The 12,358-nt window shown below is 49.1% G+C and overlaps 1 protein-coding gene across 2 annotated transcripts; it reads left to right on the forward strand.

The window, feature by feature from the left end:
* The first annotated feature begins 814 nt into the window (after window positions 1-814).
* LOC146437376 (UAP56-interacting factor-like) lies at window positions 815-11,894 on the forward strand. 2 transcript variants are annotated; one of them, XM_085060278.1, is made up of 9 exons: window positions 815-976; window positions 3,411-3,554; window positions 7,020-7,162; window positions 8,459-8,583; window positions 9,460-9,541; window positions 9,970-10,013; window positions 10,095-10,169; window positions 10,848-10,959; window positions 11,716-11,894. In XM_085060278.1, the coding sequence occupies exons 1-9, from the start codon at window positions 895-897 to the stop codon at window positions 11,809-11,811; spliced, it is 903 nt and encodes a 300-aa protein (XP_084916404.1). In that variant the 5' UTR covers window positions 815-894; the 3' UTR covers window positions 11,812-11,894. The 2 variants fall into 2 exon arrangements, with proteins under 2 accessions (XP_084916404.1, XP_084916405.1); XM_085060279.1 differs by lacking the exons at window positions 815-976; window positions 3,411-3,554 and adding an exon at window positions 6,322-6,530.
* The last annotated feature ends 464 nt before the right edge of the window (window positions 11,895-12,358 follow it).

Genomic DNA, 12,358 nt, shown 5'->3' on the forward strand with positions numbered 1-12,358 from the left:
ATTATGTACGTGGTGAGAAAGTTTATTTCAGATCATTTATCATATGGAAACTTTAGAGAAAAGCATGCTCCTCACTTGATGCACGGCAACCCTTTGGAAGATACTGTTCTCCCATCTCTTTTTTTAAATTTTTTTCACCTGTCTTTAAAACTAGAAGAAGATGGTTTAGCTCACATTTTGTATTCAAACTGTAGAATAGCTCCGGGGCGACAACCAGTGTGACACAGAGACTGAAAGCTCCCCTGAAGAATCTGAGTTCTGTGGTAATCGGGATGCTACCCTAAAACCAATCCCAAGTGGGTGCTTCCTCCTCAAGGCGCTTACAAATACAAAAGAGACTTCACGTACGAATATGTGCCAAGGGTGTCTCTGTCTGTAGCGTTGCCTTGTTTTTCTGGTCTTCCAAACGAGGCAAGGTCATTCCGTCGTTCACATGGCTCAGAAATGACCGCTGGGTTGTTAGGATACAGCGGCTGCTGGCAAAAACCCCAGAGGAGGAAGATGCGTGGGGAGAAGAGTGTCAGCCCAGAGGCTGGGGAACGGTGCTTAGGGGAGAGAGGGATAGAGGGGAGGTGCTGATGGAAAGGATCGCCGGGCAGGCTGCGGAGGGCAGGCAGCCAGGGCAGGGCTGAGCACAGGCGGGGGAGCAGCTGGCTGCGGGCAGCGGGGGAGTCGCTCGGTGCGGAGAGGGGGAGGCGGGCACGGAGGGCCGGGGAGAGCCCGGACGGGGGAGAGCCAGGGAGAGCCGGGGCGGGGGCCGGGGCAGCCGGAGCGGAGGAGAGCCGGGGCGGGGGCCGGGGCGGAGGAGAGCCGGGGCGGGGGCCGGGGCAGCCGGGCCGGTGCGGGGCCGGCACATTCCGGGCAGGCGCAGTGAGCGCACAGCGCTCCGAGCCCATGGAGGCGGCGGGCCCGCAGGCCGTGCCGGGCCCCGCGGCGGGGCCGCAGCCGGGGCCCGAGGAGATCGACATGTCCCTCGGTAGGTGCGGGGCGCTGCCTGGGCGGCGGGGCCGGGCCGGGGCGCTCGGGGGGCTCCTGGCGGGCCGGGGCCGCGCCCCGCGGGGCTCGGTGCGGGCGGCGGGAGCCGCGGTTGGCCGTGTGCGGGATGGTCGGGCGGATGGGCCGGGCCGGGCGGGGGCCGTGCGGGGGCCGTGCGGGTGGCCGTGTCCGGGTGGCCCTGTCCGGGTGGCCGTGTCCGGGTGGCCCTGTCGGGCTGGCAGCGGCCGGCACGGGCGCAGGAGGTGCCTGCGGGGCCCCGGGCTCGGCGCTGGGCTGGCAGCAGCCCGGAGCTGACGGGAGAGCGGCCCGGGGGCTCCCGCAAAGCAGCCCCGGTGGCTTGGGAAAGGGAGCCATGTCCTCGCCGTGCTGCTATTTATAGCGTCTTGCTCCGATGCTCGCCATTCCTTCGGCAGTGGGAATGCGGGCTGTACATAAACAACCAACAACCGCCCTGTCGTGAACTCCCGAGGCCTGCATTCTGACTCATGGACGAGAGATCCTGGTGGATTATCGTGTTGGCGTCTCCGCTGTGAAACTCCACCAGCACTTTTTATTACTGGGTCATCTTCCTAACTGAAAGCTTGTGTCATTTCTTCCCAGCAAAGAGCCATTTGTCAGGAACAGCAGAACATTTTTCCACTGCAAACTCAAACTGATCCCTTGGCTGATGCACCCTTATTTTAATGGCTCTGTGAGGAGTTGTAGCAACAGCGGATCTCTCATGTTTGATATATTTTTCTCCCATAGTGTTGCACACAGTTTTTCTCTTTGCTGATGTGTGATGCTCCCTTTGCTTTTGCTCTGCCTTAGTACTTCTCTCGCTCAGCCCTCCTGTGGTGCAACTCCGTATTCCATCCAGAATACACCTTATTCACGGTAGAAGAGAGAGCTGGCAAACAAGAGCCCCTTGGTGAAGAACTTTTTCCATCAGGTGGTTTTTCTGTGCTTTCAGATATATTTATGCCTTACATGAGTTAGTAGTTATGAAAAAAACTGCAGGAGTTGCTCTAGAGTCGCCCTGATAGATCTAATTCTGCCTCGAGGGCATAGATGTACCATAAATGACCTCTCAGGATCGCCTTCCAGCCTTATGTAGTAATGCATTAAATCGCTCATGCGATTTATTTTGTGCCCATTAACCCCATCATGTTTATGGGCACAAAAGGCAGGGTAACAACTCATACCCAAACAAAAAAGGCACTGAAAGGTGACAGGTCAGGCACCTGAGCATTCAGCCCCTCTCATTTCCTCACTCTGTAGAGAGCCCTCCCTCAGATGCCTGTGGTCACTGCCCTGCAGAGTGTGCACGGGGGCTTTCAGAATGCATCTAAGCATCCTCTGCCCCAAATCACACATGTCTCAAAGGCACACTTAGCTGAGGACATTAGCAAATTCATCCCAAGAGCATCGCCCAACCTCTCCCAGCCTATTCTCTTCCTGGCAGACTTGAACGAGAAATCACAAAAGTAGTCACACAGCCTATTCTTATATCTGCTCTCATTTCTTTTCCTTGGGCTTTGTATTCATTTGGACTCGGGAGTTTCTTGATAGGAAATGACAAGGGACCAGCGCTGGAGGTATGATGGCTTGTGATAAGCACCCATTGAGAGCTAATGGCACTTCTGTCTTTAAACTCCAGTGATACATTAAGGAGCTGGAATAGCCACTGCCTAGGAAAAGGCCTGTTTTGGACACTTGATTTCTTGCTGATTTGTTAAAGTTAAAACATTCTGCCTGGAGCTTCACAGATGTGGCTTTATTATTTGCAGAGTATTTTCTGGAAGATTTGAGGTTAAAAGAAATGTTAGAAAATATGAATTAATAAAGAGATGCTCTTTTGCTTTTGCCATTTGTCTTCATCAGAACAGCTTGAATTAAGAAGATCCTGTTGATTGCAGACCAATTGATTGACAACTGAGGGGCCTGAGCTGTTTCTTGATAGAGGTCTGCATCTTAAAGTACTTTGTACATGGTCCAAGGAGCTCAACAGCTGTTATATCCTCCCCCCTTTGACCACCTTTCCTAAAGGCACTCAGATCAGACCTTCTCAAAAATGTTCTCTGCCAAGTACTGAGCTCCTGGTGCCCTTGCAAAAACATATTCCCTTAGGCTTGTGGGAAGCCTGCAGGATCAGATCCCTCGGTGGACATGGGTCTGAAATCTCTGTCCTGCCCATGGTGGGGACGTGCTGGATGGTAGCACATTTTGGAATCATTTACTGCACTCTAATCTCCAGCCTGCAGAAGCCCAGTAAATTGATCCTATACTTTCTAAGCTAAGCTTAATCTTTCATTGTCCAGCGTAGCTTACAGAGCAGCAAGCTCCATTTTTACCATGGACAACTGGAAGCACCCACAGAGGGAATCTGACACTGAAAGTGTAGTTTCTATGGATTTCTCCTCATTTCATTCTAGATGACATCATAAAACGGCACAGGAAAGAACAAACAGATGCCAGCGCCGCGGGCGACAGCAGAAGGCAGCAGGTCAAGAACAGGAGTTCAGCCTCCGGCTATGGGCGGCCCCGATACCGCGCCTGGAAGCAGAGGAATTTGCAAGGTAGATGGGCGCTTGGGACAGCAGAGGCCTGGCAGGCTGGAAAATGCATTTTTGTAGCAAAATATAGCTCTTAAATCCTTCTCTTATCTAATTTCTGTGTGCGCATAAGATGTGCTCAGGCTCTGATTAGCTTTTCTCCCGATAACAATGGAATATCAGGGCCCTATCAGAGCACAATTCATCCATTTCTCTCCATTCCACTCTCTCATGAATTACTAATTTAAAGTGACTTAATATCTATTCTCTATTCCCCTTGGCTTTGCATATTTTAATTATGCGTCTTCCTAATCCTCCTTTTCCCAGAGCAGACTTAAATTATCCAAATTACCCTTTCAGTAACTGTATTTGATAGCTCACTTATTGAAGCTAAATTGTCACTTTTGGCAATCATGCTATTTTTATGGTGAGTTTTTTTTATAATAGCGAGTGATCACACCTTTGTTTTGTTCCAGTAGTTTTTACCTACAAGCCAAAGTTATCTGCTGCAAGAAATGCCATCTCTATGAACTTATTTTTTTTAATTGCTGCTAAGTCACTCCCTGAAGATTTTAGTGATATTTTGCAGAAATATCTTTGCAGGCTTATATTGGAGTGCCAATCACACATCAGGACAGTGAGAGCAATCCTGCTTGTCTCTGCTCTGCCTCCCACCCTTCTGTTCTTGGTGTCCACCACATAATTGCCTTACTGAGGATTGCTCCAGTTCAAAACAGAATGATGCTAAATGCCTTCAGCAAATTGATTTTTCTGTCAAAACACAAAGGCTTTGATATTCTCCCACACTCAAGCAATTATTGCATCCAGAGTCAAATGCAGTAAAATATTTCCTATTCCTGAGATGGGAGAACTTTTCTTTTAATTTATAGAATTATTTCTGCTAGTTTTAGTATTTCTTAGGTTTTCAGTGAGTCTGAATTCAGCCCTGCCAAGTGCAGAGACCTGCCATGCTGTGTGGTACTGATTGTCAGTAGCAATTTGGGGAAGCTCAGCATGACTGGGAATTTAGCCCATAATTCTTCAGGGGCTCGGTTCACTTTGGTCCCTGTTGAAATGCAGTCCCTTCTGGGCTGAGATGTGATAACCATTATCAAAATGATGATCTGAGGAGCCCAGCACTGTAATGACAGAGGAGGGGGAAGGGTATTACACTGATTAAACCAGCAAGCAAAGTGCTGTTAATCCCTCTTGGAATATGGCTTAAACCATCTCCCCAGTGGGGGAAAGATGATTTTTAATGATGAGAAATTTGAATTTCAAATCTGCTCAGAAGAAAGAGTCTGTCAGACATGGGAACTTCTGCCGAGAGTGGACTGGCTGAGCAGAGGTGCCTTTTGGCCATCCCAGGGGTGCTCAGCACCAGGCTCTGAGCATGCACCCAAACACAGAATGTGTATGTGGGAGGGTTCTTCCCCAGCTGCTGATGCTGTGGGGTTTTACTGAAATGTTCTTACATTATTAAATATCTGCCAGAGCTTTTGCAGAGATGAAGCCTCCCATGTGTCACACTTCAGGACACACATGACAGAGCGAGGCCTTGGTCCCCAGCTGGTGTAATGGGGTCCCCCTTGGAGGCTGATGGCTCTGTCATGTGTTGTTTGTGTTGGGTGAGCTGTGCCTGAGTGCACTGCTGAGCACAGGCTCTCTAATAGGAACAGACTGACAGGGGCACAATTTTCTAGTCAGGGCTGCCTTCTGCAGCAGTTCCTCCCATTGCCCTGATGGAATAGCTAGGAAAGGCAGCTGAGCTCAGTTTCTTTCCCTCTCCAGGGTGTAGGAAAGCTGTGCAGCAAGGCTTGGTGGCCAGCAGGAGAGCAGTCCAGCAAATAGGCAAGAGATGGGGGCAGGCCCAGGGTGGGGGTGAAGAGAAACAAGACACAGGGCAAAAAAAAAACAACCTGGGGGGCTTAGAAGCAGAAGAAAAAATCAAAGGGTCATTAAACACAGCAAGTCCACATCTGGTCAAAAAGAAAGAGTTTGCTAAAATTGAATGTTTGTCAAGAGAGGAACATGTAAACACCTGCACTTCTGCAGTGAGAAGGCATTGTCTGCAAAGGAGATAACAACTGGCCCCAGAGCTTGTGAACTGCATTGCATTTTTGTGTGTGTTCCCAACCAGCACCTCCGGCCATAGGGCATGAAGCACCCCAACATGGTGTTTGGGATCTACTTCCCACAGGCCTGTCCTGGTGCCCTTTTGCTTTAGAGCCAGAGCAACTCAAATCATCCTCACACGTGTTCCACTGTAACCAGCTCCCACTTGTGCCCACTGGTGTTACACACTGAGGCTGGAGCCTTTATTCTTTGGGGCAGTGGTGGTCCTTCACAGCAGTGTCACTGCTGCCTCAGAGCACTTCACTTCTAATTGCTCCAAGTCAGTATAAATTGCTGTCATGTAGCAAGATCATGTGCTTTGAGAAGTAGAAGAGCTGGTTATAGATAATGTAGGTGTTTGGTAGACTTGGGGGCACCCTAATGGACATGCTTGAGCTCCCTGCCTTGGTACAGAGAAGGCAAAACACAGCATGGTGGTAACTCTGTGCAGGCACCAAACCCTTGACAAACTGGTGTGAGTGGCAGCCTGGGGATTCTCCAGCACTGAGCCAAGCATAGTGATGCTGGTGACTGTGCCCATGTTGCTCTGCTTAGGTGTTGCTTCAGGGATCCACTGCTTTGTGAGGTAACAGAAATAAATTCCCTCTTGCATCCCAGCTGTGAGTTTGTGGTTGTTGTTGTTGTGCCTGTGTCAGCTCACGCAGTGACTCAGAAACTTTCTGTCTCATTACGACTACAGAATTTTATCGTGTGGAGTAATTAGGTTTGGAAGCACTGTGCCTCAGTCTGACAGGGCTTTCCTCTAGCTGAACACTTCAGCACTCTTCAAAGTCATCAGCAGGCTTTGGGGAAAAGGCTAAATGCGGGTCTGTGCGTACTGTAACAGGCCAGCAGGAGGTGTCCCCTTCAATGTAAGAAGTAATGGTATGTCAAACTGAAAGAAAATAAACGTGTATATATATGTTTAAATAAAAATTATACAATAATGTGGGAACTCAGAGCTATTTCAGGCTGCTGTGGGGTTGGCTTTGGGACGCTCAAGTCACTTGTGTGTCTCTATCAAAAGGCTTTTTCTGTTTCATAGTTAATTCATAGCAGTGTGAGCTCTGACAACAGATTGACAGGTCTCCTGATGTGAGTTTTCCTGCCTTTACGAGGAATCAGAATTGTGAAAGGCTTTTCTCTTCTGTATTCTTTCACATCATATAATGTGTATGTCAGTCCTACACACAATAAGAACACTAGAGACACGTTGGAAAAATTAATTATTTAATATGAATGAGCGTGCCTCTTGCACAACTATTTGTGTAGATACTCCTGTATCACATTAGGTCAACCGTGTAATCCATTTGCAAAACTGTAGCCATAAATCAAATTTTGAACGATACTAAAATAAGAGGGCTTTTTTTGTAGGACCTAACCGTTTCAGAAGAGGGTTTGGACAGCAACAATTCAATCGGAGACAATTCAGGAATACTTTGCCTGGTCGCAAGAGAAGAGCAGCTGCTGCATTCGATGGAGTGAGCCCTTTAAATCGCCGGGCATCGGCTCAGGAGGTAGGGGAATAAGGAAGGTATAGCTTTTCCCAAATGTCATGTGGAAATCTGCTCGATTTTATGATCCTGGATCACCCCAAAGAACAATCTACATAAAAAGCACCATCTTTTATATGCCTGTGCACAGCATTTGTATGCATTGTTGAGTGCCGACATACATGCATATGGAATAGCAATTTTCCAGTTGGTTTTATAAGCTTCTGACTTAGCATAATTTTTCTGATCAGTTCCCATGGGTTTTGCAGAAAAAAAAATGATTTTTTAAAAATTGGTCTTAAAAGGTTTAAAAATATTTCCATATAAATTAATTCCATGACATCTCATCTTACTATTATCATTTAGAGGAGGTGTGTTAAGATTCTTTGTTATTTGTTCTCCACCCAGAGCATTTTGCAAGTTTCTGTGAAGTCAAAGGATGGCCTTGGGGACTTGTCAGGTGACTTAGGCTCAGAGACATATTTTCAGCAGAGGCAATGATTTCCAGTACTGTGACAGATAGTGTGAGAGGCAGCTGGGTTTCCTGCACTGATGAAAATCCACCCAGTTAGGAGGTCATAGATGCTCAGTAAGCTTTTAAAAAAATCACAGGTGCCGAACATGATGGCATGTTTAGTGGATGTGTTGTAGGGGTATAAATAAGAAAGCCTTAAACTGAACATGCATGTGCAAGGAGTGAGATTATTCCTGAAAAGAAAGACCAGGATGACTCAGATATTGAGTGTGGCTGGTATTTACAGAAGGTAACAAGCAGTTGCTAGGAGGCATAATTCTACGGCAGCTTCCACTTTGCAGAAATAAACCAAGGGGGAAGAATATGGAAATACTCCTCAGTTAGTGGGTAGTAACAGTGGTGGTAGTTGTCCCACAGAAATAAACAGGCTGGAGCCTGGGGCAGTTTGTGTTTGAACTACAGGACAGACACCGCTGAAGGGTCTTCTGGTGTGTTTCATGCTTCAGGGCATGGTCCAGGCAGTGCATGTGCCCAGACAACAACGAGCTGATGACCGAAAGGAAACCTGAGCACAGCTATAATTGTCAGCTTCTGTGAGATTTGCTCTCCATGGACTGATTTGTTTTTTTCTTGTTTTGATTTCTGCAACATTAGAACGGAACTTTCTTCCTGGCACTTGTTCCATGTCCAGGAGCCCAGGCACACACCCTGACTGACTGTTGGCAGCAGTGTCAGCAGCAGTCAGTGGAGAGCAGGGTGTTGTGTGCTGTCACTTGCCCTCCCTCCCTGTTCGTGTACCGAGACTGGCACAGGTGACAACTGCTGAGCTCTCACTGCTCTTTCAGGGCAACAAGAAGAGCAATGCTTTTGCCAAAAGCAGCAGTGGGCAGCAGGAGGAACAACCGCAGCCATCTTCAGGCCCCAAGAGATTCAGAGCAGATGCTGCCGGCATCCGCGCCCCAGGGAGAAGGTAAAATCGTTGGTAACTCTGGGTTATTTTGGTTTTCAGTGATTCCCTGTGCAGCTCATGCAGCTCATGCAGCTCATGCAGCTCCCTGTTCTGCTCTCTGTGAGTGTCAGCTGGGCGTGGCTACAGTCATTGCTTGTGCAGCATGAGAAAAATAGCCCTGCAAATGTTAGGGAAGCACCTGGAAAGAAAACAACCTCATGCTCGTAGTTAATAATACAGATATTAAATCTGTCATCTTATTTCAGGAAGCTCAGAAAATGTGACCTTTGTCTTTTTATTAATTTTGTTGCTTTGGAAAACACTTTTGAAGGGTGAAATAGCATTTATTTTCATAAAGGCATAAAATACAGATTCCAGCCTTAAGGGATAGGCAGTGGCAGGGAGTCTGTCCCAGTGAGGGGCTGCAGGAGCAGACTAAGCCCCAAGAGCTGTGAGGAAGGCAGTGTGCCAGGTGCTGGGCACTGTCTCCATGTCTATCTCATCAAGATCATTGTGTTCTCCAAGCTTGAAAGGAAGCTCCTTGCAATCCTGTCTTTCTCTGCTCTGAGCAGAGCAGGGCCTGAATGACATTGAGAGGTCCTTTCTGACCTGACTTTTTTCTATGATTTTCCTCTCGTGACTTTTTACTTTTAATGAGGAAAGTTCAGAACACACAAGCTGTTGTCTCATTTGAGCAGAAAATCAAGTTCCTCTGAAATCCTTTGCTGTCAGAAAAACCTGTTGGGCTGAACTTGGTAACACACAGCCTCATGTGCTTCTTTTGCTGCTTTTTAAGACCAGCTTGGGTTAGATATTTTGGCATTAAACGTTAGGAGACACCTGGCATCATCTTCACATTATTCATCTTCTGTCTTTTTCTCTCTCCTTTACCATCAGGCCTTTCCTGCTGAACAGGAGACCAGCATTCCAGCAGAAGCAGGTGCAGCAGTGGTTCTCTAGAGCCCGCTTTCAGAGAGGGGTCAGTATTTAAACATTTCCTCTGCAGTGTGCTGGTTATGACAAACTTGCTAATTTTCCAGCCTTTGCCCAGTTGTAGCTTTACTTCTGGAAGTAACTGGGGGAGAGAGATGAATGACTTGAACACTGCATGTATTGCTAGGAAAGTATTTGCAGGCAATTTTTAATGCACCTTGGTATTCTGGCAGCTGGAAAGTAAATCCTGGGAGGGTAATAAAAATACACCTTGCAGTTTATAGGGCAGCACAAGCAGGGCAAGGTAAAGCTACCCCATACACATCACTGTGCCAGTGGGAAACCCCAAATTAGCAAGCTCCTTGACAATTTGCAAGGAAGGAGCTCTTGAGATACACCAAATGAAATCCTGGAAAAGGAATCGTTTTTGAGAGCTAATTCTTTTAAGTAATTGTTTTTAAATATATTTCACAGCAGATGGATGCTCAAGGAGAAGGGAAACAGCCAAGGATGAGAAGGTAATTGGTGAACAAAGGCACCATGCAAATACGACGTGCTCTTTCACGCTTGAAGCTGAATAAATCTCCCTGTCTCGGCAGGTGGCAAGTGAAACCCAGTCCGGGAGCAATTCTGACGGTTTCTGTGGTTAATCCCCAGGCGGGCCAGACCAGCACGTAAGTAAATGAGGTGATTTGTTAGGGTGGGAGCCCTACAAAAGCCATTGCAAATCCCTTTAGCATTATTGCAGCTTCCCTTCTATAATGAGTGTGAAGTGAATGGTTCAGACCCAAAATGGTTAGCAAATGATGTCTGGTTCCTTTCCCAGCATATCTGAAGGAGATAAAAATCTTCTGTATTTACCTGTAATTACACGGTAATCTGTAATTACCGTGCCCTCCTTTGTTATGCAGAGTGAGAAGAAATGGAAGGACCATTGTGGGAGGAGGTGGCAGGCTGGTTGTGCTGCTTGTGGGGTGTTGGAGAAACAGTGTGCCCCAAAGGGACACCTTGTACTCGCTGTGTAAGAGGAGCTCAGAGGCTGGAAGGGGGCAGCTCCAGCCCTGGGCTGAGCTGGTGCAGCTGCAGGACCTGGCAGCCAGCTGAGGGCAGAGAGAGGGGTGGTGAGGGCTCTGTACTCCCCACAATAGGCTGGATGTGACAGTCCCCAGTGCTGGAACTGTGCCTGCACGGCAGCCCTCCTGGCTGCCTTTTGACTTTGCCAGGGCTCAGACATGCCACGGGATGGATGGAGTGTGTGGGTGTTTCCTTTACTCCGTGCTGCTGTGCAGAGGATGGGAGGGAGGTGAGCTGCTGTAGCATCCTGAGTGACTGCAGATCTGTGCTTTCCCCAGGCCTGGATCCAAGCGCCCATTCCTGCGAAGCCAGAGACCCCCGGCGCGGGTGGCCAAGCCCCAGCCCAAGGGGGTGCTGCTGAGGTTCAACTTCCGCGCCATGGCCAACCAGGTAGAGGATTGTCGACGGGACAGGAGGCACCTGGCTCCCTGCAGCAGGCCTGCCACTGAGCTGTTAACATCATGCTCAGGTTTCTGGGGCTGCCAGCTGGGTTTATCTAGCACAACCCCAGAGGAAAGTCCCGTAGCTGTCTTGGCCAGGTTGCTCACAAAACTGAAGGCACTTGAGAAGACTGTTCAGCAACTACAGACTCAGCCCAGTTTTCCCCACTGTGATGGCCTGTCTTGGCCTGTCCATGTGCTTGCTTGGAGCAGGGAGATCCTGCTGATGAGTAGTCCTGGCCAGAGGGGACTGTTTCACTGTCAGTGCTTCCCATTCCTCAGAGACACACGGCACTTCTGGGCTTTGCTCGCTCTTTGCTTTGGTGCCCTTCTTGGTGTCACATTTTACACTGAAGTATGGTCCAAGAGCCCTGGGGCAGCTGAGAAATCCTATTCCACCTTCTTCATTGCCGGCGTTTCTTGTCTGGACGGTTTGATTTTACCTGATGCCTTGTGCTCAAATGCCATCTGCTTGCTCCTGTTCTTGCCGAGGACGCCCTGTGTCTTGGGGCTGGGAGCTGCTTGGAGGTTTTCCAGCCACACACAGTCTGTCAAGCTCCCTGTCTCTGTGTGCTGAGTGGTTTAATTGACTAACCAGCTGTGAAACACCAGCCTGACTGATGGGCTCTAATCAGTACCCCGCTACAAGTTTGGCTGTGCTTTGCCACAAGACAAGGGACTGACTCGCTCTCGCTTTCCCCTGCAGACCAGCCTGACGCTGGATGAGCGGTTCTCTGGTCTGAGGAATAAGAGGCGCTTTACAGCAGCCAGGAACGCCAGACGGACGGTCACCATGCCTTAGGACTGCGTGCTCGTCACAGGGACTGCCATAACAGTCCAGGCTCCGTGACAAGGGCTCAATAAAAGTTGCTAGATTCCCTTTGAGATAGCTGATTCAGCAATGTGCTGTCTCCTTCCTTACACACAGAGTGAGTGAGTGATTGAGGGCAGGGATAAGGCAGGATGAGAGTTTGGACCAGAGCACCGGGCAGGTGGGACATGGGCAGGGTGGTGGAGGGGGATGAGTGGAGATGGATTTGCTGGGAGAGCTCTGCGGGGAAGGTGTAGGGCTGGCACCAGCCCCGTCCTCCTGCCAGAGCACCCTGTGCTGAGCAGGGTGATTGCTGCAAGTGGGAGGGGATAGCGTGGAGCCTTCCCATGGGTGGGACAGGGCTGAGGATGCTGTGCCTGCCCCCATGGGAGACAGAGTAAAGTGGAGCATGTGTAGAGCTGAGGGGTGTGCCCCAGCAGTGGCACTAGCGGGGATGCTCCTGCTGCCCACAGTCCCCAGCATCCACCTAACTGCCCAGCTTGTGCTTGCAGGCATCCCTGCCCAGAGGTTTGCAGTG

This window comes from Lichenostomus cassidix, chromosome 4A (assembly GCF_008360975.1).
Source record: "Lichenostomus cassidix isolate B80296 chromosome 4A, HeHo_3.0, whole genome shotgun sequence".
Lineage (NCBI taxonomy): Eukaryota > Metazoa > Chordata > Aves > Passeriformes > Meliphagidae > Lichenostomus > Lichenostomus cassidix.